Source organism: Strigops habroptila, chromosome 4 (assembly GCF_004027225.2).
Source record: "Strigops habroptila isolate Jane chromosome 4, bStrHab1.2.pri, whole genome shotgun sequence".
NCBI classification, from domain to species: Eukaryota; Metazoa; Chordata; class Aves; order Psittaciformes; family Psittacidae; genus Strigops; species Strigops habroptila.
In genome coordinates, this window is record NC_046358.1 from 48,023,994 (window position 1) to 48,051,882 (window position 27,889).

General features: G+C 43.3%; 1 protein-coding gene and 1 long non-coding RNA gene across 10 annotated transcripts in view; both read left to right on the top strand.

Annotated features, from left to right (window-relative positions):
* Positions 1–27,889, top strand: part of SMOC1 (SPARC related modular calcium binding 1) — a 136,427-nt gene that overhangs the window by 86,477 nt on the left and 22,061 nt on the right. For all 9 annotated transcript variants that reach the window (XM_030485198.1, XM_030485200.1, XM_030485202.1 and 6 more), the window contains exons 7-9: positions 4,651–4,731; positions 23,491–23,683; positions 24,580–24,662. In XM_030485198.1, the coding sequence (XP_030341058.1) occupies positions 4,651–4,731; positions 23,491–23,683; positions 24,580–24,662 (357 nt within the window). The remainder of the gene's footprint in view (positions 1–4,650; positions 4,732–23,490; positions 23,684–24,579; positions 24,663–27,889) is intronic.
* Positions 24,669–27,601, top strand: LOC115607658. The gene is made up of 2 exons (XR_003991310.1): positions 24,669–26,326; positions 26,516–27,601. It is a non-coding gene; the product is annotated as an uncharacterized LOC115607658 (long non-coding RNA).

The window sequence follows — 27,889 nt, forward strand, 5'->3', positions numbered from 1 at the left end:
CAAAGCCCTCAGAGCAAAAAGCATTTTAAAATAAACAAAGGAGGCTGAAGCTATGCTATCTCTTGTTTATATCAAAAGACAGTTCCTCCTGGCAGCAAGCTGATGTTGTATTAAATTGCTGTTTGTAATCACAAACTTCTGGCCTTTAAGTTTTCCCCTGAGAGGCTGCCCATAGATATTCAAAGGAAAGAATGCACCAGTAAAACGCAGGAGTGAGCTCATCTGGTTAATACAGCCTGTTCGCAAACTTCCTCTTAGGAGAGACTCAACATTTTGGTCATTCACATGAATGACCTGGGCAAAGTTCTTGAGAAATGGTGCAGTGAATAGATCTTTTCTGGTCCTTCTGGTGACAGGTAGAGTCAAAAAAAAAGTCATCTTATCTTCTATGAAAACATTTTCGATCAAAAACCTTTGCATTGTTTTGCAACTGAAATCAAGTCTCATAAATGGACTTGGACTGTATGATGAAAGATTGCATCTCACAAATCTTGCAATATATTATGCAAGGCCTTATCTCCTAGACTTCTAGAGAGAATGACTAATGCGATGGCTTCCCGTTGTTTTAGCAGTGTCCCTCATGACTTGGGAGAAGAGAAAATGGCAGGCAGATTAAGCTACGCATCAGTGAATAACCTCTGTTAAGTTTGTCACTCTGTATTTTTGTCATCCCTGTTAGTTAAATAGAACTAACTCGTTTTCAGTGTTGGTTGTAGCAGTAAGCACAAGAAACTCCATTCTGGGTCTGAACAAAAGTTTGTGTAATCTTCTACTTTTAAGCATACTGTCCTCAATAATGGCTTAAAGTGGGTACATCAGGAAAAGTGTGAGTATATAGAATCATGGAATCATAGAATAGTTAGGGTCAGAAAGGACCTTAAGATCATCTAGTTCCAACCCCCCTGCCTTGAGCAGGGACATGTCTCACTAAACCATGTTGCCCAAGGCTCTGTCCAACCTGGCCTTGAACACTGCCAGGAATGGCGCATCCAACTTCCTTGAGCAACCCATTCCAGTGCCTCACCACCCTCACAGTAAAGAACTTCTTCCTTATATCTAATCTAGACTTCCGCTGTTTAAATTTGAACCCTTTACCCCTTGTCCTACCACTACAGTCCGTAATGAAGAGTCCCTCCCCAGCATCCTTATAGGCCCCCTTCAGATACTGGAAGGCTGCTATGAGGTCTCCACGCAGCCTTCTCTTCTCCAGGCTGAACAGCCACAGCTTTCTCAGCCTATCTTCATATGGGAGGTGCTCCGGCCCCCTGATCATCCTCGTGGCCCTCCTCTGGGCTTGCTCCAACAGCTCCATGTCCTTTTTATGTTGAGGACACCAGAACTGTTCACAATACTCCAAATGAAGTGTCACGAGAGCAGAGTAGAGGGGCAGGATCACCTCCTTTGACCTGCTGGTCACACTTCTTTTGATGCAGCCCAGGATACGGTTGGCTTTCTGGGCTCAAGCGCACACTGAAGCTGGCTCATGTTAAGTTTCTCATCAACCAACACCTCCAAGTCCTTCTCTTCAGAGCTGTTCTGAATCTCTTCTCCGCCCAACCTGTAGCTGTGCCGAGAGAAGACTTAAAGGTGGCCTAATAGCAGCCTTCCAATACCTAGAGAAGTTTATTAAGAAGATGGGGCCAGGCTCTTCACAGTAATGCATGATGCGAGACAACAGTCATAAATTGAAACAAAATGGTTGGACTGGATATAAGGAAAAACTTAGTCACCATGAGGACAAGGAGGCAGTGGAACAGATTGCCCAAAGAGGTGATACTCTGTCCTTCCTTTCCATGCCAGTTAAAGGCATGAGCAACTTGGTCTGTTCTTATAGCTGACCCTGTCTGGAGCAGAAGGTTGGACTGGATGCCTCAGGGTGTCATCCTGTAAGAATCCCTTAATTCTATCTGAGCAAACATGTCATGATACTTCAGAAGAATACTCTCTCAGTGTCTTGGGTAGGTCTTCCTGAAAAATGGCTTGTTCTTGGTGTCTGACACATGTCAGATGACAGAAAAGGGTACAACAGTTGTCCATTCACATGTCAGGTGTATAGATGTTCAAAGGAGTTAAAGACTGAATCCCATTTAATTTCAGTGGGTTTGAGACCTGCTGGGCTTCTGAAAACCTGTGCATTCAAAGTCAGGCAACCAGGATGGAGCTGATAGGAACATGAATGGACAATAAAAGTGTGGAATTTCTTTTCATGCTTTGTTTTTGGATGCTTACTTTCAATTCACAAGGGGCTGATTTTTTTCAAAGAGCATTAAATACGTTCAGCTGCCCCTGAAATATGTGGTACCTCTTGGATGTCAGCATCTCGAAGGTGAAGGTTCACCTTTCTCATGTTTTCACCTACATTAGAGGATAATGAAAATTCACATTTCAGGTATAATAAGTTCCCTTCCCACTCCCTACCATCCTCCCTGAGGGCATAACAGAGCAGTGCCAGAGATAATGTAGATCAGATAATTTAAACTCTCCTGTCCAAGGCTTGAATCATAAAGCCTTTATGATCTCTTTAAAAATTATTTCACTTCATTACAATGCAGATCTTGGTGATGTTTGTAGTGAATCTCCTCTTAAGACAAGATTTTTCTTTGCAGTATTTTATTAATGGTCCTTGCTATAGTTTTAAATTAAAAAAGCTTCATTCCCTCCTGCACTTCTAGGCTCTGTTTTCTTTTCATCCACCCTCTATTTAGTTTCAATCTGCAAGTTGTTTTCATTTCCTATAGAACAACTTCAAATATCTTCTTTTTTCTAAACTTCACCTTTTAACTCAGTGGGAATCTACTCCTTCCACAGATCTGTTGCTCAGAGGAGTCTATGTTGCTTACCTGTGTTCCAAAAATTCTTTGGCATCTTTGACTTTGATTGTCCCTCCTTTTTCAACTGTAGACATAACTAGTCCATATAGTAGAGTCAGAGCTAAATTTCATCCCAGATTTAAGAGTTTTAATCTAGCACTTTTGGTTTACGGACTTTTTCTACTTCTGTGCTTCTCCCCTTCCTACCTCTCAACCAATGTTTAATTTGATGTAGTTCTCCCCTAAAAAGGCCCAAGTATATAGGTGTATATATATTTATAGGAGCACATCATGACTAAGTGATGATAAAATAGTGTAGTGAAACCTGCAGATAAGGCAGTCTTTGTTAAGCAAGCTTTTACTATTGCTGGAATATCAATGTTAAACCTATATTTCCATATGAAAAAATGCCCTGAACATGATTTCAATAATGCCTACAATCAATGTAGCTGAAAATGTTTAGGAAGGAAAAATTCTCTTTCATTTTCCTTCATGCTTTTGTAATGTATAATCAGTTTCTCTTGTAGTCAGCTAGCTTTTCCCTGGCAGATCAGATCCATGTAAATGTCAACAAAGGATAAGGAAAACCCTTGTAAAAACTTCTTAGAGGGACTTAAAACAAACTCCAGGATCTAGTATTTAAGGCATGCTCTTGCAGAAACTGAAAATTTTTCAGAAGATACGAGTTCTGCAAATGCCTTTCTTTAGGAAAGGTTTTCCTTTAGGAACTCTAGCCCATGGTATTGAGTACTGCTTTGCTCAGTTCTAATCAAATGCTGATTTCATGTCATTTCTGTGGCTTAGGGCAGGTTCTGTGTTTTGAAGTTGGTTGTAACGCTTCAGAGGAGGTGCTCTAAGCACTTTTTTTCCACAAATGTATATTTGGATATCTTGGTTGTAGTGCATCAGATATGCTTTTCTAACCAGAACTTGTTTCTTTAACAGACTTCCTTTCATGTATTTCCAGAAATATCTTCATTTCTTGCCTATTTACTTCAGATTTTGTTCTTGCTTGTTTTAGGGAACTGACTGTGGTCAGCTCTTCTTGAGCTTTTAAGGTGATATTTAAGGTCTCAATTGACTTGTTTTTAATCAGGTTTTCGTACATACTATAGTGGAAACCAATATATACTATAGCACACAATATAACCTTTGAGATCTCTAAGACTTAAGGAGAAAGGCTTTAGACTTGAGAACTTAAGAGGTGGGGGGTGGAGGGGAGGTACTATCTGGAATGGGAAGATAATGAGATAACCTTATGGAAGATTAACAAATGGTGGTTCATAAGAGGTGGAAGACCTCACTAGGGAATGAGCCAATCTCTATGAAGATGATGGATCAGTTAAGGCATGATTGTAGCAAAGATCTTGTTTTCTTTGAAGAGAGGCTGAGAGAGTTTGGGTTGTTCAGCCTTGAGAAGAGAAGGCTCCAGGGAGACCACAGAGCAGCCTTCCAGTACCTAAAGGGGGCCTATAGGAAAGATAAGGAGCGACTTTTTACAAGGGCAGGTAGTGACAGGACAAGGGGGAATGGCTTTAAATTGACAGAGGGTAGATTTAGATTAGATATAAAGAAGAAATCCTTCACTGTGAAGGTGGTGAGACACTGGCACAGGTTGCCCAGAGAAGTTGTGGATGCCTCATCCCTGGCAGTGTTCAAGGCCAAGTTGGACAGGGCTTTGAGCAACCTGGTCTAGTGGAAGGTGTCTCTGCCCATGGCAGGGGGCTGGAACTAGATGAGCTTTAAGGTCTCTTCCAACCCAAACCATTCTATGAGTAACAAGTCTGTGTATTCACTAGCTGCTGTAGTTTCTTTAAGGCAGTTATTTTTTCTCTTTCAGAAATCACAGCACCCACCCTTTGGATTAAGCACTTGGTCATCAAAGACTCCAAGTTGAACAGCTCCAATATAAGGAATTCAGGTAATGTTCTAATAAAAAAAAAAGTTTCTTTCAACCAGGCTGCAGTCCCTCACGGTCTGGTCTTGTGTCATTCTTTTTTCATTGTATCTGTCCTACTTTTCAGTGTTGCAGGGTTTGAAGTGCAGGCTGTAAGAGAATTTCAGATAGTGTCCTTTTCTGTGTCCAGAAGGCCACAGTCAGTGTGTGATGAGGGATGGTTCTGTTTTCCTAAACCCTAGTTGGGGAACCTCTAATTTCTTCATCTGTTAATTCATCCCAGCCAGCTGTCATCTTTATTCTGTTTGCTATTCAGAAGTCTTTCATGGATGTATAAACTGATGCATTTGGCTCTCAGATTTGGGCTGTGGTTTTGGTCTAAGCAGTTGAGAAATTACACAGAGGGGCTTCTTTTCTAGCAACTTCAAGATTCTTCTCTGTAGGGGATATTTTTTGATAGAGAAAAAATTGGATTATATCACAACTGCAAGTAGGTTACTTATGTCTGGACCTAAGTAAATGCCGAGATTATTTTTGTGGGTAGTAGGGTGCGTGAGGGAAGACTCAAGCATAAAAAACAGCAAAAAAAGGATCATGAACATGTGTGGGAAAAGGGACAGCAGGAAGAGATGTGAAGGTAAGATGTAAAACTTGAGATTGGAGATGGGGGTGAAACTGTGCGGAGTCACTGAAATCACTAGAAACTGGAATAACCTGAAGAGGGAAGTTAGGGATTCCTGATGAGGATGGTTTTAATCTGATATATTTTAACTGAAGTGGGGGAAAGAAAAAAGGTAGATGGAATATCAAAAGAAGAAAATTGCCTTAAGCCACAGGTTTACTTCTAAAGTTTAAATAGGAGCTGCTACTATTGCATATATTTTATGAAACAATATATGCCTAGAACAGCTGTTGGGAATAACTCCAGTCCCCAGAACAGATAAATTGGGATAGCTTGAAGTTCCTTGTCACCTGATATGTCTGGATTAGCCAGAGAGCATTCATGGCACTCAGCAGTGCCCTTAACCTTCCCAACTGCAGAGTGAAATCAGTGCTAGGTTAGGTGAGATTATTTTGCTGCAGAGTGTAGAATTGCTCTTCACAGAAGCACATCCATCATTGCCCAGACCCCCGTTTTAGCAAGAGTCTTCTGTTGCCTCACCTCCAGACTGTTTTTGTAGCAGGGTGGTCTGTGTAGGAGTTGCCAGTGGGGATCATCCAGAAGCTTCAGATGATGTAGGCGTATCAGCATTCTTCTTTAAGGATGTCTTTCATGGGAGAGCAAATGCAGCTTGTTTTTTATGATCTGCTGGAACAACAGTGCAATTGAAGGTGACAGTTTAATATTAAAATCCTATGTAATGGGTCCTACCTATCTTGAAGGCCATTCTTTCTAATGCAGCAAACCTGGTAGCTGCGATGGAAAGAAGAGTTCCTAGATTTGGGTTCTAGGAAGCTGTAAAGGGACTTGGGAGCAGGAGGCTCTTTTACTTGAGAGCCTGCCTCTCACCCTTTCTTGGCATGACAGTGCCAAAGCAGCCTGGCTTTCACGTTGTAAAGGCAGTCATTTTTTTCAAGTGTTTAGTCAGGAAGCTGCCTAATGTAAATCGATACTTTGTTTATCGAAGAGTTCCTTTTCCGAGTTTGCTTTTGTCCACTATTTTTTTTTCCAATTGGTTCTGATGTCATTTCTGTTATTCCAACAAGATTGTTATGGGTGCATGCTACAAATTGAAAAGAAATGATGTTCTGGAAGATTCAAGAGTTCCGTAAGAGGTGGTTTCTACAGTAATCTCAAAGGAGATGTGTGGCCTTACTGTCTGCCCTGACAGACACTCATTTGCTGTAGGATCTCATTAAGAGACTGGGTTGCAAATTTTTAGCCCCGAATTTCCACATTAGGCTGTACAAATAAACAGCCATCTCTGTTTCTTGCACCGAATTACTGATATCAAGAAATGCTGTCTAGGGCTGTGGTTTATCTGATATTAGGTATGGACTACTTTAGTCTGTTTCTTTCAACCAGTGAAGCCTAGTACCCTCGTTTGGTATTTTGTTCCTTTTATCCCTTGTCTTATATGTAGGGCAGGTGGGATTGAACAACGAAGAGCTGGGGAGGATGATTATAATTTAGAATCAGGTTCTTCGAGTGTCTTCAAGTCTGTCTTGGCTGAAGATCATGAAAGAGCTGTCATGAAATGGGCATGCGAAATTAGGGGATGTTTTTAATTGCTTTTGGCTGTTAGCTTGAAATATTAATGTTCAGCACATTTCTGATTTTTCATTTATTTTTAAAGTGTTAACGTAAGTTTTACAAGCGCAAGATTGGATTTTTGGTTTTGATATTCACTCAGCTACATTGTCACTCTGAGCTTGCACTTACTGTCTTGGGCCAGATACAGCCTGGTATCTTCTAGCAACAATTTAGTGGGATCACTGTAATTAGAGATGAGAAAAGACCTAGTAGATCGTCTAATCTACTGCCTTGGGGCTAGTGAATGTTTGTGCTGTGTGAAGAGCAGCATTTTCTAGTGTAGCATAAATGCCTTAGGCAATAAAGATTTCACCTCTTCCCATGGGAAGCTTCTCTGCTGTCTGAACTTGATCTCAGGATTTTTCTTTTTGCAGTATCCATCCTAACTTTTCTTTTATTTCTGTTCTTTTTCATTAGTCTTGAGTTCTTGAAAGCCTGCCCTATTCCTTGGAGTTTGTAAACTGTAACACGTAACCCTGATCTCTCTCCTCCCTGCAGTGGTTAAAAAGCTCTGTCCTTTGCAGTGAAGACAAGCCCAGTAGATAGTGCTGTCAGAGGACATGTCCTGCTCTCTAATCAGCATAGACACTGGACATCTTGGAAAGCTAGCACCATCACTATATCAATCATGAGGAGAATTTAAGAATTTCTATATGAAGACAAATAGGCTCTGTAGTTTGCTGTCATTGTCTCTAGTCAATATTAGTCAGGTAGCTGAGCATTTCAGAGCTGGTGATACTCCATGTTGCATATGCAGCCTGTATCTCGGAGCTGCATTTGAAATCTAAGTGTTCCACCTTTCACGTAGTGTTAACAAACAGAACAGGTTCTCCTGAAACAGTCCTCACTTTTCAAGCATGTATGTTTTGCTTGGCATGTGTAAATGCTAATTAAGCCTGGGGATCAGGAAAAGCAGAATGACTCTAGCCTGGTGATTAGAGCATTTGACTGAGAATCTATATGTCTCCAGGCATCCTGCCAGTGAATTTTTCTATGCTAAGTAAACCAGCATTGCTGGGAGGGATTGCTAGTGCTGTTACACCAGCCCACCTTAAAAAATGAAATGACAGCTAGATCCCTTTCTCAGTAGGGTGAGATGCAGGTTCAAATCTTCTCAGCCAGAGGCAGGAACCAAAATATGAACATGCTCTGACATCTGGACTGTTGAGTAGCTGAGAAGTGATTGTTTTTCTACACTTACAAACTAAGTCGTCTGCCTTTAGCCCCAAAGTCAGTTTTTCTTTATGGGGCAAGTGAAAGATCTAGATCAACACAGTATTTTGTGACAGAAGCGTTTTTTTTTTTTTTGTTTTGAATTGATTGTCACCTTCTCCATGCACACCCGTGTGTGCACACACATGGATACCCCAAACTAAGCTAAATAAACTGTTATTTAGCACTGCCCTCTGTAATGTGTTATTTATTTTTAACACTGCCAGAGCAGGAGGTGGTACAGATGGGACCTTTGCAATGGCCATTCTCTAATCAGCATGGCTGGGAACTGTCTTCTTATTCTACTTTTACTGTTTCAGCCTCTTACTTTCCTACCTCCTCCCCCCAGCCTATTCCAGCCTGCAGCAGACCAAATGATTACTCTTTTACAGCTCTAAATCTAGGGAAATACTTGATAAAGTATCCCCCTTCAAATAAAATAAATCTAAAGGTTTGGGAGCATCCCCTCTCCACTGAGGAATCCGTAGTTGTTCCTCATTTCCAGAGTTGGGTTATCTCCAAATCCATTTGTGCTACTTAGTGATTTGGTTTTAGTTAGCAAGAGATTCCAGCCTGTATCCAGCTTACCCTGACAACCTTTAAGAAAACCACAGTGATGTAATGAGCTTATGCATGGAAAAATAAACAGCTCTAGAGAAACCAGCAGTAGCAGCCTCAAGTAAATATTCTGCAGTCACTGGAGTTTTGAACATGATGTTATTTGAAAGGAAAAATGAGTAATATATTAACATTAGCAGTTGAAGACAGGTTTGTGTGTACTTAGTTTAAAAAAAAAAAAAAAGAAAAAAAAAGAATGAAAGAAAAATCCCATAGCTGTTTATTTCAAAATCTTGCTTGTTGAATGGGAGCCAACTCCATGTGGCCTATTCTCTTCAGCTCTGACACCCAAGCGTCATGCATGCATCTCATGATAGTTTTTCAGTGATAGAGCTTGCTGCAGTCGGGAGCTCTTAGTGAACAGAGTATAACTGTACATGAGCTTGGAGAACAAGAATGGTGGTCAATTCATATTTCTTTTTGTTAATTTAATTCATTTGGTGCCCAAACGCTAAGGATTGTCAAAGGGAGAAAGAGCTTGAAAGCTGCATGTCTGTATATACTTTTGCAAGAAGCAGAAGCACACCCTGCCATCCACCCCAGCGGAAGTCTGCATGCTCTTGGGTGCAGTTTGTCTCCAGAGATCTGCACAGTGAGGTCGGATGTGGTTATATCAAGAGTACTACTAGGACCTGGGTTCTCTGGTTTCTCTGTGTTCTTTCCATAAGTTTTAAGGCAAGAAAACCCTCAGTTCCTCCTGAGTCAAATTGTCAGGTGAGACCAACCAACATACAACAGGGCATGGGCTGCTGATTTGCTCTTAAAAAGGAATATGGCAATTTTGGTGTGACAACACCAGAAATAGCCAAGGTTAGACAAAAGTTTGATTTGTTATTAGGACTTTTCCTTTTCATTAGTGAGGACTAACCCACAAGGAGCTTGAATACCTATATTGTTCTCCGGTGTCAGGAGACAGTGCACCCATTTGTGTTGAATGTATAGTTATTTGGAGTTGGAACAAATTTCATTGTGCCTTGGAAACGTGGAACTGCAGAGACCATGGAGCCACAGGTAGATTCAGATGAGGCTCTTGAAAAGCAAAACACTGTTTTGAATGGGGGCAGTTTCTCACCTGTCTTTACCCTGTCTTCTCAGCCTTATTCCTTAGCTGTCTTGTCCTACCGTTGGTGCACAGCATTCCCCAACTTGTTTAAAGACATGTGAGACCATGGGCTTCTGCTTCTCCTGCTACTTTTTTTCCTACTTTCTGTTACTACTAAAGTAACTGTGCTAGTTCCAAACTGACTGACTGTCTCTCCATGCCAGTTGTGTTAATGTTACCATCCAAGTGTCTATTGTTTGCTCTTCCCCAAAATCTGGGGCTGATTAGTGTTAGGACACCAAGTGGAAGAGATGGGTGGAAGCAAAAGTTGATCTTGCTTTAGCAGGAAAGCAGGTTGAGAAGGGGAGGCAGCCAGGCACAACTGTGCTTTGTGGCATCTGAATAAGGTTTTACAGTAGCATTGGAATTGTAGAATTTTGGTGCCTGGAAATGGCATCCTAATGCTGACTGCAGTCCTCCTTGGTGAACATTTTGGTGCTTCAGTATCCTCTGGGCATAAGACCTGGGAGTAGTGGCTTTTGAACTTCCCCATAGCTGAAGAGGGAAAAAAGATGCATCAGTGGTGATGTCAAGAACAAGAGTTTGTGGGAGGGCACCAATGAGTCAGAAAACTTTTGCCTTTTCTACTTTTCTACTATCCTGTATTAGTGTGTCCTTCTTGGCTTTTATCCTGCATCTTGAGTCAGTGCATCCCAATACAGTGCTCCTCTGACCTATCAAAACTGTTGGGCTAAAATCTGTCGATTTACTGTCCCACCTGCCATAACTATTCATCTTGAGACCCTTGTATTAGTTCTCCCACCCATTCTTTTACTGAGAGTTTGTTTGGTTTGGTTTTGAATTCATTTTAATTTAGGTTCTGGCTTGATCTCAAATGAAGCAATCTCAGGAGAAGCCCCTTTGAGTATGATATGAAAACTTACTAATTCCATTACATTTTCACAGCAAATCTTTATGCTTTTCTCTGCTGAATTCCTGCTTCCTTGCAAGCCAAAATGTGATGTTTCTCCCTTGCTTTCTATCTCTCCTTTCCCTCCGGCTCCATCTGTGTTTCAATCACCCCTTCCTGTCTTGCCTGCTGCTTGGGAGGCCTCAATCTCTTCCTCCTTCCTTGAAGTTCTGAGAAGGTATGATATATGTGCTGACCAACTGTGATTCTCCCACAGTTTCAGTGTGACAGGTGTGGTGAAGAAGGGAGAGCAGAAGCAGGGAGAATGGAATGATCTAGCACTAGGACCCTTCCTAGACAGCCAGCAAACAAAGTCATAAATAACATGCCACTGAGGACCAGTTAATCTGCTCTATGAAAAGGTGCAAAGTATACAAGTGGGAAAAATAACATTGTATAATAATCGGCATGCAACCATAGGTGTTAAACCATATGCAGCTAGGCAAATAAATGAAGCTGCCCCTGAGTGCTGTGTGATAAATCATTCCCAAAGAATTCAGTCACTCCCCCCTCCTTATTCTCCAAAGAAAGAAAACAAATTACTCTAGACATGGAGTCATAACTGCTGCTCTACAGCTGCCAGTTAAGGCAAGTGGACAGGGAGCAGTAGCAGATGGGCAAAGGCAGGGATAAAGAAGAAGCTGGGATAAAAAGGGGGAAAAAATAACACTGCATTCAAAACCAGCAAGGATTTGGAGGGGAATGGAAAGGAAATAAGCTCTAGCACCAGACATTACCTGGACATACAGGTACAAATGAGAGTGGAGAGTTCGACTTTGAGTTTGTTTGCTTTTTAGAAGAAGCTGGTTCATATTGGAGGGGTTGCATTGATTTGCTGAAGTAACTCCTCATCTGCAAAGTGCTCCTTGCTGCATGTAATAGCAGCATTCAGCACAGGCTTGTGTGTGGATCTGCAGTTCAGTCATCCATTTGAACATATATTGATGCATGCAGCTGGACTACACGTATTGACTCACCTTCCTGCCTCTCTTGAAGTGTTCCTGTCAACTGCACAAGAAAGATTATAACATTTCTAAGTGCCACAAATATAAGGAGGAGATGATCTGCGCTCCTAGATTCCCTCTGGAAAAAGTTTAGACCTAGGCTTCTCCTGAAAAGCCATGGTGGGACTTGCAAGTGATTTGCAGGGGGATGACTGAAGGAAAAAATGGTTTAGTGGTACACAGATCACTGTATCTCTAAGAGTGGGTGCTGCCCCCATGTTGTCCAAGGAGACCATGGATATTGCCCAGTAGAGCACAAGGCTGTGAGGGAGCAGAGCTGCATTCCAGAACAGCTGGAAAACCCTCCCCCTCCCATGAAGGCTTCCTTCTTCTGGTACCAGGATTACAGTTAAGAGGTTCTCCGCTTTTGTGGGTCTTGGAGATGGAGTATATAGATGATAAGGAGGGCAATGTGCGAGACCCTGGAGGAATATCAGTAGGGCTTTTGGAGCAGCAGCATGGGACATATAAGGAAAATGTCATAGAATCATTTAGCTTGGAAAAGACCCTTAAGATCATCGAGTACAAACATTAACCTAATGCTGCCAAATCCACCACTAAACCAAGTCCCTAAGCACCATATCTACATATCTTTTAAATACCTCCAGGGATGGTGACACAACCGCTTCCCTGGACAGCCTGTTCCAATGCTTGACAACCCTTTCAGTGAAGAAATTCTTCCTAATACCCAGTCTAAACCTGCCCTGGTGCAACTTGAGGCCATTTCCCTTTGTCCTATTACTTGTTACCTGGGAGAAGAGACCAAAACCTGCCTCGCTACAACCTCCTTTCAGGTAGTTGTAGAGAGCACTAAGGTCTCTGAGACCAGGCTAAACAACCTAGGGACATTCCTCTCATCCTACCACTTCTTACTTGGGAAAAGAGACCAGCACCTGCCTCGCTACAACCTCCTTGTATGCTGACTGTGTTCTCTTCACTTTAAAACTGATGTCAACAGACCCTTGATCCGTGTTGTAAGAGTCTTATGTATATTTGGGGGGAGCATGGGTAAAAGCTTCCACCCTTATTTTCCATTTCTCTTCATGGTCATCTCATTTTTGCATTTTGCCAGACTACCAAAATAAGAAAGTGGTCAATGGGAACCAGTGAGTTGGATGGCTTAACTGCATGCTTTTCAGGCTGTTGAAAATGTGTGTAAGCAGGTAGAAAGACCTCTTGGTAGAAGGTCCCAAGGGTTGCCTCTGAAGAGCCAGGAAAGAAGGCTGGGCAGAGAACTCATCTTCAGAGCCAGGCAAAGAGATGGGAGTATGTTTTAAAAACAAGGAAGCATTCAGTCACTTGAGAGAGGAACACCTGAGGGAGGAAGATGTGTTAAGCTGGCTGCCCTCACTCTGGGTGAATGGTATGTCTCTGGTTTCACTAGTTATATTAATGCAGGGAGGTCTGTGACCCTGCTGGTCTCATCAGTCTCCCACCTCATCTTAAGCTCATTGAACAGGCTCTGATAGCACAAAGCTGCAGCTTCTCTTGTGGAGCTGGGCCCCCCAGAATGCATGGGGTCCCACAGCTGGAAGGACTGTTGCCTGTGTAAGCCTGCAATTCGGAAAATCCTATTGGGAAGAACATTAATCTCTGCTAGTATCACTGTTGTCCTTCCCTTGCATGGAAGAGGGCTAACCTCTGTCTCATAACACTGATGAAGTGGGAGCAGTTTCTCTGTCCCATGGCCGATGTCTGAATCCCATATGTTACGTCGCTGAACTTCCAAAGCCAAAGAACGTTTTGCCCTGAGACAGCTGGCTCAAGCTAGATGTCCAAGAGTGAGTGCTAGAACTGTCGGAGGCAGTTCCCTCTACCTCCTCATAAAGTGCTAAATACTACAGGAAAAAGCTGATCTGTCATTACACAAAAAGACTCGTCACACTATAAACCTGTCTCTCTTTCCCCCTTTTGCTCACCAGCAGTAGCATGAAAAAAGAATATTACTGGACTTAGGAAGACCAGTCTGAAATACTTTTTACCTGCCTGTCACAGTTTTCAAAAGCTTTCTATTTAGTGCCCTGTAATTATGCACTTACAATACTGTAAAAATAGTGTGCTCGTATACACCAGCCAGCAGAAGTAGGCAAGTTCTCCAACAATTGCTATGTTGGTCGTTCCAAGCTCTATTAAAAACAGGTGTAGAAGTGAAAATAGTTTCCCAATAATGTTAAGGCTCCAGTGGAAATACCTATGGCTTCTCATTTGATTGAATAGCATTCCGCTGTGTGGAAAGCGTGCAGTGGGAAAGGAGTATAGGGAAAAATGAATGAACACATTCAAAGACAGGTGGCTTATCTCAAAGCTAGGTATGCTACAAGCTAACAGTGCTTAGAAACGATGTGAAATGGAAAAGAGGAGTTAGAGAAGAAAAAATGCGGAATGTGGGTATATTCCTCTCAAAATCACAAGGCCAGTGTCTAAGGAACTGTCTTGATGTAAAGAAATGAAAAGGGCTGCATTTTGGTGCCAAACTTTCTCTGCTCAGGCTGCAGAAACTGTTGTGAAGGTACTGCACAGCTACAGCTGTCTTACAGACTATGGAAGCCAGGTGCATTAGGAAGGTCAGTCCTTAAAATCTGGATACTTAAACTAGATCAGATATCTTCAAGATTTTAGGCTGTGTTTGCAAAGAAGTTGCCTCAATCACCTGCTGATCTGCTGGAGCTTCTCAGTCTTGTGAGGAGAGTGGAAAAGACCTGAAGAGGTCGCATATGTTTTTTTTCCCTCCCTATTTTAACTCAGGGTCATGTCTGTGTAACCTGTTCCTAATGTAGTGACAGGGATCCCACTGCCTCTTCCAATGAGTGAAGAGTTAATCACCAGGGGTTTGTTATATCAAACCTAAATCTCTTTTCTGCAAGTAAGCTGACTGCTACTTGAACTACCCATGGGGAGGAAAAGAAATGATCTATGACCATCTTTTTTTATATAACAGCTTTTATGTCTCAGAAGACTGAATGTCATCCCTAGACTAAACAAATGGAATTCTTTCAGCCTTTTCTCATAGATCATGTTTCTTAGACCTCTGCCTGTTCCCTTTGCTCTCTCCTGCACTCTTGCCAAATGGTCCACCTCTCCCTCAAAGTGCAGTGCCCAGAGCTAGACACAGGTCTGATTTAAAGACACACAGGTCTGATTTAAAGACTCACCAGTCCTTAGTGCCTGTTTCTTATGTGAGGCCCCTGTCGCTACATCCCACAGCTAGTTTTACCTGGTTTGACTTTTTTTGTTGTTGTTTGCAATGTCAGGAAGTTGCAGACTGGTTTGTGGTCTACCTAAGCTCCTTCCTTTTTTTTTTTTCCCAAGTCTTGCTGTCTTACCATTTATTTCCAGTCTATGCGCTGGATTTCTCCTTGCTGGTTGTTATGGTTTGTACTTGTAAGTTGTGATCACACTGTTTTAAAACCATAAACCAAGATGACTTTTAATTCCTTCCTGAATTCTGGGCTGTAAATTGGATGCTATGTTCCACTAGTCAAATCGGTCATTTAATTTGATACAAGACAAGTATTATAATAGCTTTCAATACTGAAGAACTGTTTCACAGTGAGCTTTTGAGATCTCTCCACTTGGAGCATGTTTTTCTTAACCTGCAGTGCTGGGCAACTATCTCATAGTAATCGTATGTAGTCTACATTTTGCTCCTTCGAGAATGACACAACTTAAAATATAATCTAATGAACCAGAATTTAATGGGATCTCCATCTAATTCATTGTGGATGAACATGTAAATATTTGCACTTTTTTGTCAGGATGATGTAGCTATAAAAAAAGTATTGTTCTCTGCCATCCTTCAGCTAGTCTGGCTACAGCTCTAAGAGGGCTAGGACTGTGTGACTGACTGGTTGAGAGATGGGGTGGTAGAAAGAGCCCAAGCCCTGCCTGAAAGCCAGTTAGTTAGATGATATCTCAGGGACAGATAGCTTTCAACTCACAAGTTCCAAGACGTGCAGGTGTGGAGCTTTATTCCTGTGTGGTTTGGAAACCCTGTGGAGCAGAGTTCTTTCCTAGCTGGGTAGCACCCAATGCAGGTTCTGCAAAGTGAGCACAAGTTGTGCATCAAAAAGCCCCTCAGCAAGTTCACTCTAATCCCTGTGACAGTGCTTTCTTCAGCCCGTCCACCTTCTTGAGCTAGAGGGTAGATACTGAATAGGCTTCTCATCATGTAACACAGGTGGGAGTGCAGTGCAGCTTCATCACATTGAGCAAAAGGAAAATGGCAGGGGAAGGATGTGTTCCTGGATAGCTTTAATGAGTTTAATGAGCCACTCGGAACAATGCATTTTTAAAACTGATAAGCTACCTGTTAAGCCTTTGCATTGTACTTGTTCAGTGCTGGAACGTGTAGTAGCCTCTGCTTCTTTCGTAGCCTATGCCTTGAGAAATGAAAGTGAGTACCAAGGTAAAGAAAGGAAAGCTCAACTGGTACAGTGCGGGAGCACCTGCAAAGTTTGTTTTTCTCTTTACCTTTACATTAGCCAGAATACTCTAGAAAAATCACAGTCCCAGACAGAACAGGGTGGAGCAGGTAGCAGTACTGATGACTAACAGAGGTGCAGAGAGATTTATGCTATCCCCATGAGCCGTATTTGTTCAGCTGTTGTTGTGCTCCTAGTAAACACAGGAGGAGTTGTTTCTTTCCCTCCATCCACAGCTCTGCTCGGGGGACAGGCAGCTAGTTCCTATTCACTGCTTGCTTTGCTAGTCCTGCCAGCCCTTGTACATGTGCATACCCAAGACTTTTCAAATTCTCTTTCCTCTCAGAGGTGAAAGGGATGCAGATTTGGGCTGCTGATATAACCCATTTCTCTGTGGAATGAGGCTGCACTTTCTGACTGCACCTTTTGTAAGCACCGTTACTGGGATCATCATAGAATCCTAGAATGGCTTGGATTGCAGGAGACATTAAAACTCATCTCATTCCAACCTCCCCTGCCATGGGCAGAGACACCTTCCACTCAACTAGGTTGCTCAAAGCCCTGTCCAACCTGGCCTTGAACACTGCCAGGGCTGGGGCATCCACAACTTCTCTGCACAACCTGTTCCACCCTCAGTAAAGAATTTCTTCCTACTATCTCATCTAAATCTCCCCTCTTTCAGTTTTAAAGCTATTCCCCCTTGTCCTATCACTACATGCCCTTGTAAAAAGTCCCTCTCCAGATTTCTTGTAGGCCTCCTTCAGATACTGGAAGGTTCCTATAAGGTCTCCCTGAAGCCTGCTCTTCTCCAGGCTGAATAATCCCAACTTTTTCAGCCTATCTTCACAGTAGATGTGCTCCAGATGTGCTCTCTGATCATCTTCGTGGCTCTCCTCTGTACTTGCTCAAGGAGGACCACATCCCTCTTGTGCTGGGGGCCCCAGAGCTGCATTGCAGGTGGGGTCTCACAAGAGCAGACTAGAGAGGAGAATCGCCTCCCTCAACCTGCTGATCACGCTCCTTTTGATGCAGCCCAGTATATGGTTGGCTTTCTGGGCTGCAAGTGCACACTGAAGCTGGCTCATGTTGAGCTTCTTGTCCACCAACACCCCCAAGTCCTTCTCTTCAGGGCTGCTCTGAATCACGTCTGCCCTTGATGTCCTGTTCTTCTGGAGTGGACCTGGATCCTGTTCACATTAGAGCTCCCTTATGCAACGTAAAAGCACCTTTAAGCTGGTGTACATGCTGTGATAAAATAACCAGACCAGGACTCCTCTTCTCTGCCAGAGCAGCATAAAGACAGGCTAAATAAAAATGAGAAATCAACCCTGTTTGAATTAAGCTTCCCTGGGAGACAGGCAAGCACTTTCACTGAGAGGAAAACTGAGGCACAAAGACACTTAGTCCTCACTTTTGGGTTGGCACAGGATGTCAATAGGAACTTCGCACTAGATACCCATATTGCTGCCTTTTGTGCTGTACTAGTACCTCACAGAGGGGAAAGCTGGAAGTTGAACAAAAAAAAATTGGGAGAGGCATGTGTTTAAATTTTTTTTTTTAAATGGTATTTTGAAGTCAGGTCCCTGTCACAGTACTAACAATGGGGATTGGTCAAGAATCCTTCAGTAAGAGACCTTTTCCTCTGCTTCTGATGAATGCTTTTTCATTAAAACTGAAGCTTTTTGTGGGAACTCCATGGGAAAAGTTTTCCTGGTCCAGACAGAATTTCTGGTCAAAAGAAATGAGAAAGGGAAAGAGAAGAAAATCTGCCCTGCTTGGCATAGCCTGTAGTTCTGTCGTTAGGCTATTCACGTAGGTGCATTGGAGCTGAGCAGAAGCACAGGGGGAAGTTAGACTCTCTTTTTTGCCTGGTTTGGAAGAGGGACTCCTGTCTCTCAAGAGTGTAGGAATCTCTCCAGGGTGATTGGTTTTGGTGTCACAGTCTCCCTCTTCTTTTCATAAGAAAACAATTGGGTGCAAAAGAGCAATATTAAAAAATAATCTGCTGTGGTGTGATGGCAGTTCTTCCTTATGTCCCACCCTGATCATCCACAGGCTCCTTGTAACCCCGGTGACTGATGCTTGGTCCTTTGGCTCTGATAGCAATGAGAATTGTTATGTGTTAGGAGAGCAGCTGGAGGAGACTGCCTCATCCCCAGAGCAGCACATTGGCTGCATCTGGCCCTGAAAGCTGAGCATGAGGACTATGAAGCACAAGCCTTTGGTTAGATGCTGTTAGACGCCCTCTCTTCTCAGCTCTGTAAGGTAAACAAACACCCCATTTCTTTAATAACCATCTAGTTTATTAGACAGTCAGATGAGTCCCTTACCTCATCCATCATTTTTATTTTTATTGTGCAGGCACTAGATGTATGTTTGAATGTGTGTACTTAAGGGACCAGGAATGAGAGACCTTTTTATGAATCTCAACATGTATTTCTCAGAAGGCCATTACTAGGGGAAAATTGTTGCGTAAATAATGTACAACTGCCCATGTCTAAGCCCTGTTTTTCTGCAATAGCTCATGGCTTCAGAGACACTACTTTTAAAAGTGTTTTAAAGAGTGTTAGAAGCAGTCAAGAGTAAAGAGGAAAAACCAGCATTTTAGAGCTAAGCAGTTAAGGTAAAATGGATATTTCTGCCAGTGATTCTCTCCTTTATGTGTGCATGCATTCCCTATCTTTTTGGGTTTTGTTTTGTTTTTTTTTTGCTGTCATTGGATATGTTGTGATTTAGATTTGCTGTCTCCTGAAGGTTTTGCTCCTCAGCAAATTGGCAAGTGTTACTCAGCTTCTTTGCTGATGGTTGTCTAAAGTCAAAGCAGAGATGACAGAAAACAGGGGAATGTGACAGTGATATTTGTTCTTTCGTTTTTGGGGGTTTTTTTTGGTTTTTTTTGGTTTTTAAAAAAGGTGTAATATTATTGTTGGTCCTGGGAAGGCTGTTTGTGTCTCACTGATTTTGCTGTCTTAAATGTTCTCTCTCTAAATGCTTAACCTAGGGAAAAAAGGAAAACCTTTTTTCTTTATCTTTCCGTGCCTGTAACCCCCATTAACTCAAACAGGGAATATGCTTTTAAGTACCCTGCATATATAACAAATATATGCTTCTTTCTTAGATGACAGCTTAATTTCATAGCTGGCATTAAACCTTCTCACTTGGCTATAGGCTTTCACTATCCTCCATAAACCTGGCCTTGGCAACAACAGCAAAGTTTCCAGTAAGAAGTCTGACTAGAACAGGCTGGCTTCAGTGTCCTGGAGCTGGGATAGCATTTGACGGTCCCTTCATTACCCGCGAGACCATCTTTCAGGGTGACAGTGTATGGAGTTCACGCCAAGTCCATGCTAGAGAAGCTGAGAGTATGAATTTCCCAGGTGATTTTTCTGGCTGATGAAGTACACTCCAACTGTTAATGTTCATGTTTATTTTTTAAGGGAATTAAGTGCTGTTAGAATGGTAGCCTGGAGGAAAGAGCCTCTCTGAAGGCTAGTGCTAGTAATACGTTCTTATGCTTAGTAGACAGATGTCACTGAAGAACTTTCCACAAGGCTGTTGTCAGAGCCTCCACTTAGTGTCAACGTGTTTGCTATTCTCATCTCCTCTAGCTGAGGGAAGGTATGGTGGATCTGGAAGGGGTTCAGAGAATGAACTGGTCAGCTGGGACTCTTCAGCATGTAAAAGAGGTGAAGCAGGAGTCTGTAAAGCAGTGAGAGACAAGGAGGGAGACTGTTCACTGTTTCATCCTCCAGAAGAACTAGGTTCAGCAAATAAAACTAGTTGGAGCCAGGTTTAGATCAAACCAAAGGATGTGCTGTGTTCCACATATAACATGTATTCAAGCCACAGAACTAAATGTAGGATGTCATGGTCAATATAAGTTTATGAGGGGAGACATGGCAAACTGATAGAAGGGAAAAAACATTGCTACTGGCTAAATACAAACTCCATGTCTGCCTCTGCGAGTTTCTGATCCACAACTGATTGAGACATGAAATACATAGGGGAAGCAAGTATATGCTTGTCCTGTTCCTCTGTCCTCTTCTAAACTTCTCCTTTTGGCCATGGCTGGAGGTGAAACAGACCAGTTGGACCTTTGATTTGCCACAGTATGTTGGTTTTATGTTCTTCAGAATGTAATGGAATAGATGAGACTTTCACAGTGGCTACTTCTAAACATATGCTAGAAATGAGAAAAATCTGATCTCCCTGCTATCATTGCAAATGACAGGCCATGAAGGCTGGTGATGATGGTGGATTTTGCATCATTAAATATATTTGATATCAACTGCACAAAACCTGTAAGGTTTGTTTCACTCAGCCTCTAACCAGCCTTCAAACAGGAGTGACTACCAATTAGTTGTGTGTTCTGGTGGTAGATGCCGTGACTATTCAATTCCCACAAATTTCTGTTTAATACGTGCAAAGATATTTTGCCATTTTTTATGGCATAGTACAAATGTAAGTATGTACGTTTATCTTGTGTAATTTGCATACCTAACTGCAAATGTATGTAAAATAAGATACTATCTCATTAAATGACATTTGTTCTCTGGGGTTTTATTTCAATAAAAGTGTCACATTTTTTTGTTCTGACATACAAAACCCCTCTGCTTTATTTTTTTCAGTCATTTTTAGTGCTAGTTTTGCAAGACTCGAAGGACTTGAGAGATCTTGGTTTGACTTTGTGCACTCAGGAAGCTTTGGGGATTTAGATAGAAAAATTCCTGGAATGTAGTTCTCTTCAGCAGAATTTTTTTTCCTTTTACTCCTTACATGAAATGATGATAAGGAATTCTGCCCATGTTCTTGCCTTCCCCAAGCTGCATGAATGATCCTCCTCACCTGAGGGTCAAGGTGTGAATTGCTGCTGGCAGACCGCACGTAAGCGGGGGCCCCTTATGATGTAAGTGGTTTGTTAAGGAGTCTGCAGACCTCTTGCTCAATGACTTCTCTGTCCACGTACAGCTTGGGAACGGTCACGGGGCCTTTTTTTTCAGATGTGAAATCTGTCAGCAAAGTGAAGTCAGCTTAAATATCAGCTGAGGCCTGAGCTTGCTCTCAGTTTTTGTTGACTTTATCCCCTCCTGCTCCTTCCTGATAAAGTTTCTCTCTGCTGGAGTCAGACTTGCCAGCACTTAGAAGTTTTTAGTCTGTGTTTCGGTTGTGTGGATTTGTGTGTAGCTAAGTTCAGGTGCCCTTCGCATTCCCAGCCTCAACAGCGATCTGAAATGCTGAAGAGAGGGAGACCATTAGGGGTCTTTGAGACTCTTTAGCTAGTACAGTTCAATTAGAAACCAGTAAAAGTGCCTCTGGTACCCAAAGCATGGGTTGAAACTTAAACAGGGGAGATTAAGGTTAGATATAAGGAAGACGTTCTTTACTGTGAGGGTGGAGAGGCACTGGCACAGGTTGCCCAAGGAAGTTGTGGCTGCCCCATCCCTGGCAGTGTTCAAGGCCAGGTTGGACGAGGCCTTGAGCAGCCTGGTCTAGTGGAAGGTGTCCCTGCCCATGGCAGCAGGTTGGAACTAGGTGATCTTAAGGTCCTTTCCAATTCTGACTATTCTATGATTCTACAATGCTGTGCAGATCTGCTAGAGATTTTTGTGATGTACCTGCTGCTACCAAGCAGAGAATTCTAGTTGCTAATCAGCAACTCTTCTGTTACCCAGCTATGGAACAACAGTTGCTGTCTGCACCAGGATTTTTCACCAAAATATAAGACACAATTGATGAGGTACAGACAGGCAGGCAAAATGCATGGAAACAGTGAGTGTGTGAGAGCTGTGTGCTGAGCAAGTCCCAGGGTCAGGGTGCTGAAGTCATGCCATGTCTGCTGGCTGACTGTGCAAACATCTGCAGGTTTGGGATGAACCTGTGGTGCCATTGCCTGTCAGTGTTGAACCATTTTATGTACTGAAAGCTCGAGGGGATTCTTGGCTGTGGCAAGGAATTTCAGATGATGTGGCTTATTTATAAAAAGAAAATAAAAAAGACAGTAAACTGCGAGAGAGAGGAAGGCTAGGCAAGGAGAGAACTACTTCTGTTTTCTGTCACTCTCCTAAGGATAAAAGCTAGGAGTTATATTGCCATTTTTTTACCTTAGACTTAGACATGTTTTACATCCTGTGATCAGCTGCCTTGACTGCTTTCTGTCCTATGTGCATGCTTTTTTTTTCTTTCTGTGATACCTTCAGTGGTTTCCAAAGTTGAAATAATTTTACTACTCTCAAAGGGTCAGAATGTTTGAAGACTTGTGATTGAGAACAACTGGCTGTTGAACCAAATAGGTCTTAACTTCCCGCAGGTATCTGTGCAGTGATTCCCCCTTTAATGGCTGGTCCACATAAGAGGCAGCAGCCTGGCACCTTTCCATGCATCAGTCACATCTCTGCAGGCAGTGGTTGAAGAGGTAGCGTTCGGGCTGAAGGTGCCAGGTTGGCTGCAGAAGCCACTTGTGGGCTTCTTTCTGTTCTTTGGTGCGTGCCACCTGTGTACTCTGTTCTCTGGTTGATGATGTCTTTGGAAATAACCTTTTCTCTGTCATAAGCTATTAAGGGACAGGGTCCTACCTACCCTCTGGTAGGAAGCATTGTTGGGTGCCCTCTGTTTTTGAGGTGAGGACCAAGGGGGAGTGTGCTAGAGAGGTGATGGCAGTGCAGGTAGAATGAGATATCCCTTTCTGTTCCTTGACGAGGTGTGTGCAGGTGCTCTCTGCACCGGATAAGGCAATGTTAAAACATAACCTTTTCCGCTCTTGAAATCACGTTGGAGAGTTGGTATGGAGAGGGAAGAGTGTGTTGCTGTCTGGAAAAGATACAGTGGAGCAGGGAGGGGTGTTTGTCTCCTTCGTTTAACTGGAAAATACAAGTCACAATTTAGGATCTCTCAAGTATGTGAAAATACAATCTGGGAAATGCTTACCCCATGGCTGCAGTAATAGCAAATTCTCATTATCTGATAGGCCTGTTCCAAAACCTAGGTGAACAGGAACAATTTTTCCTGCTGTTCCTGGGTTGCTGGGCACGTGGCAGTCAGTGTCTGTAATCCATAATCTTGTGCCACAGCTGAATGTAGGAGGAAGCTCTTGATCCAGAAGTCCATGAGTCCCTAGGGATGTAGATATACTGATGTTTGCTGAGAAGGAAACAGACACAAAGCTCTCCTCATGTGGAGGATACCCATATCCTGCTGAACTGAGGAAAGTGATGCTGACTTGGCTATTTTTCTTCACCCCCTACAACCTCCCTCCCGTCTTTCAGAGAAAGTTCACTCCTGCGACCAGGAAAGGCAGAGCGCCCTGGAGGAGGCCAGGCAGAACCCCCGCGAGGGTATCGTCATCCCTGAGTGCGCACCCGGAGGACTCTACAAACCAGTCCAATGCCACCAGTCGACTGGGTACTGCTGGTGTGTCCTGGTGGACACGGGACGTCCCCTGCCTGGTACTTCCACTCGGTAAGAGCTGTAGACCTGGTGAGATGCTTGGCCTGGAGAAGATGAGATATAAAACAATACTGTTGCTATATCAGATAAGTTTCTACTTCTCTAATACCTTCCTTAGAGCTAGCAGTGCCATATGTCACATTCCCTACTGAATGTTACTGTGCAGCTCCCTGTCTGTATGAGCTGGTGAATAGTAACTGCTGCACTTACTTTCCTCTGTGTTAAATATTCATGCAAAGCAGCCTTTTTTTTTTTTTTCCCTGGCTTGAAGCTTTTGCGTGGTAGCAGGAACCAGGACTTTTCTCTAGAGCGCAGATCAGGGGCATGAGCAATGAAAAGATAAGTGGCTTTGTTGAATTATCCTCAGCTTTATCCTTCCATGCTGCAGCCACTTGGATCCTGACCAGCAGAGATTTAGAAGGCTGCTTGGTTGTGCATTGATAGATTTTAAGCCAGTGATAGATTTTTCTTTAAGTTACTCTGTATGTTAAAACTACCTGGGGAATCTTTTCTCACTTGGGTTTGGAAACAAACTGTGGGTCTGGCACGTTATGAAAAGAGGCCAGTAGGAGTTGGGACCTAAACTCTGCTAGATACAGTGATTCTGCAGAGCATGGGCAGCTTTGGAAAAAGCTCAGTCAGTGCCCACAGGAGTTGGAAGAGGGTCTAGTGTGCTGTTTGTGGGTTTGGGTTGGTAACTGGTACTGAACTTCAGAGTATGCTCTTCCTTCTCTCTCCACTTCTGTTGCTGACTGTCCGTAAGCAGACAGATGCTTGGGAATAATATTTCTTCTGCAGGTTTATTAGTTTCCCTTGCAGTAAGCAGATAAGACACGATCCCTTAGCAACCATCTGACAACACTAAAGCTATATCACATAGTTTAGCATCTGCTGTTCTCCTTTTTCAGCTATGAGACCCCAGTGTGTGAAAGCGATGCCAGATCGAAGAGCACAGAGATTGATGATCCATTCAAGGACAGAGAACTTCCAGGTCAGAGAGAAACAAGATCCTGTCTCTGCGTTCTTCTCTCGTCTCACCTTGGGACTCTTTAAGAGGCCAAGAATATTGTTGAGGAGATTGGGGATTTCCTTCACCGTGCATGTTTCACCATGGGTTTTATTCTGTGTTATTTTATATCACCTTCAGTTTCAGCAGTGAACTGGGAAAAGCTGGGAGTGTCCTTGGGGCCAGTTCATTGCCTGTCTGCCCTTTGAAAACATATCTGGGATCATAATTTTCAGGAAAAAAACCTGGATGCCTGGAGGTGTCCTGGGGAAGAACGGGCTCAGCATTGAAACTTCTTCTTCAAAGCCTGGCTGGGACAGGTTCTTTTTCATTTAGCACAGCTTTTCAGCAGCTCAATGCCCCCTAAGCAATGAAAGAGGACACAGCTGGCAATTGTCAGTGAACCAACTGGCTCCCTGACACCACAGGACCGTTTCTGGTGTACTAAGGTCCCTTAACTGGCTCCTCACTTAGCTGGACTTTATCCCTAATTTTCTGCCTGTGACCTGCTTTATCTCCCATTGCTGCTTGTTTCATATTATGCTTTTCCCTCTTGACAGAGTGACAAGCCATAATTTACTGTTTGCCTATCCTGTTTCTGGTAGGAAATGTGCTGGGCATAGGTGCCTGTGCAGCTCTCAAAAATGTTATCCTACCTGCCTATGCTCTGTTTTTTCCCTTCTGTTGCCTTTCTAAGGAGCAGAGTGAGTGGCCCTCACTGACAGGTCAGCCATTGCCCTCCTGAGTGGGAGCTGACTGCTTGGAAACAGAAGCTATAGTGGGACCCTCTCCACTGTTAGGGAGTGGTAGAGACCAAGAACTCTGCAGAAAGAGCTGACAGCTCTGGATACACTTCATTTTCTCCTGGTACTTTCTAGGGCTAGCATAAAGTGAGTTAACAAAAAGCAGGTTAACAAAGGAAATGAGATTTGTTCCAGGTTTGCCTTGTGTCTCCTAGTTCTCCTCCTGCCGGCTCCTGACCTCAGGCCCTGTAGCTTTCTGCTTAGCAACTCTGCCCTCAGCAGGGTTCTCTTCTATGCAGCTTCTCGTTTTCACCAGTCATGTAGAAATGTCCTATCTGCCTCCCTCTCACGTTCAAATGAAACTGGCCAATTGGTTCAAGTATTACTTCGGGGGTAGGGAGAGGGAAATCAGCTAAATGATTGCATTAAGCCTAATTTCCTTAGGAAATCATGCTAAAATAGAATAACTTTACTTCCTTTCTTCAATATCCCTTCTCCCCTTGCTTTACTGCCTCTCCCTGCACTTCCCCCTGCCTCTCCAGAACTCCATTGTGAAAATCCTTTGCTCTTGGGCTTTTTCTCTGAGACTTTCTTTCTGATCTCAGGAAAACAGAATGGTCTCGTTTCCCTCCTCCCTCCCTTTCTGCACTGCAGCTTGACAAGGGGACAGGAACTGCTTGTTGCAGAAGAGGACACATGATGCTCTGTAGCCTAGTGGTCTGATCCCAGCATCAGACTCCAGGAGCATTCCTCTCCCAGCTCAAGCCGCTTTTCTGTGTCTGAGTAAACTTTCAGCTCCGTGCTTGGCTGCATTGGCTGGCATGATGGTTCCTATCACTAAAAGTACCTTTGTCTGTGGAGAGATTAGGAGATGGAGGATCTGGTCCTGGTGTGTCTGCCTGAGAGGTGCTGTGCTGCATGATCTTTTGATGCAGACTTGGTTTTTTTGATTAGCTGCTCTTGTATGCAGAAGTTCCCTGGTGAGACAGAACTGCAGGGGATGAGAGACAATGCTTCTTTTTATTATTTTCTACCACTCTTACTTCTTAGCAAAACTGAATTTTAAGAAAAAAAACCAACCTGCTTTAATTTGAGGCTGATCATTCCATTAGCACTCAGTTCTGTAAGGGGACCCCTACCTTACTCCCACTTCTAGAGGTTTGCCCATTCTTCAAACTCTCAGTGCTGCAGGCAGTGTGCTGCTTGGCCTGCATGAAGAGACCCTGCAGAGGCCAAGGTGGGGGAGCCTAAGTCCAGATCCTCAAACACCTACACATACCCTCTTCACAACTGTGTCACGGCTGTGGCCAGAAGAAAGAAAGAAACAAGAAAGTGTTGCTTGCACATAGCAAATGGCAAGCTGCTAATTCCTGCAGACGGTGAGATGCTGAGGCCCCAGGGAGATGACTTCTAGCAAATGGCTTTTCAACCTTCTCATTACTGCAACAAAAACCTCCTTTAAGTGAGTGGTCTACTCTGGCTGCCATAGCAGCTTACCCATTACAATGCTGACATTTTCTGGACCATGTGCCAAGCGAGTGCTGAGGGGTGTGCGTGTGCGTAATGCACATAATATGGAGACAGGCGAGAGACTGTTGGTTAGCTATTGCAGAGAACGGAGCCTGTAATGCTGCAAAGGAGGGAGTTTTGTCAGATCAATTTGCAAGATGCTTTCAGCTGTCAAGGGATTACAGTAAGTTTCTGGTGTTCTGTTTGGGATACACGTGCTTCTCTGCTTGCCCACAAAAAGCAGAAGTGTTGATGTTGCTATATGTTGCTGGGGGAGGCTGTTTTCTGACCTCTGCTGTCTTAATCAGCTGACTAATGTAGTGCATGGTGGTTTGAGGATAGAGAAGAGGTGAGGGATGTGGTGATGGCCTCTGTGTCACATCAAGAGAAGACAATAGGATGGGAGGTGATGGGGTTTGGAAAATAGCTTTGGAGGTGGTGGGTTGAAGTTAAGTATGCTCCTTCCTTGGTAGGCTAGAGCAACTGCCACAGTATTACTATGGTAGTAAATGAAGCATGCTTTTGCTCCTTTAAGACGCAAGGAAACAGCATAGATTTCCTTATAAAGGTGAGGAGATGGAGAATTTAATCTCAGCTATGTCATAACAGGCTGGCACTGTTAAGGGTAGGAAGCTCTGTCAGTCTGCGGTTATGATGATGGGGAACTAGACAGCCTCAGCAATAAGTAATGGAAATGGTTACCAAGCTCGCTTTCAGCTCACTTTGTCCTGCTTAAGCCAGCAGTGACTGGGGGCGATTACCATGTGTTGATTTAGACTGACGTATTTCCCGTGCAGTGTGATCATGCAAAGAACTGAATTATTGTGGTAGCTGCTGGCAGGCAATGCTGCCTGTGCCTGGAGAGGAGAGTGCAAGCAGCAGCCCTCACTTTGGCCTGTGCTTTGGGAAGCATTAAGCTGTCAGTTAGGACCTCAGAACAGCCATGTTTGCAGAGAAAGA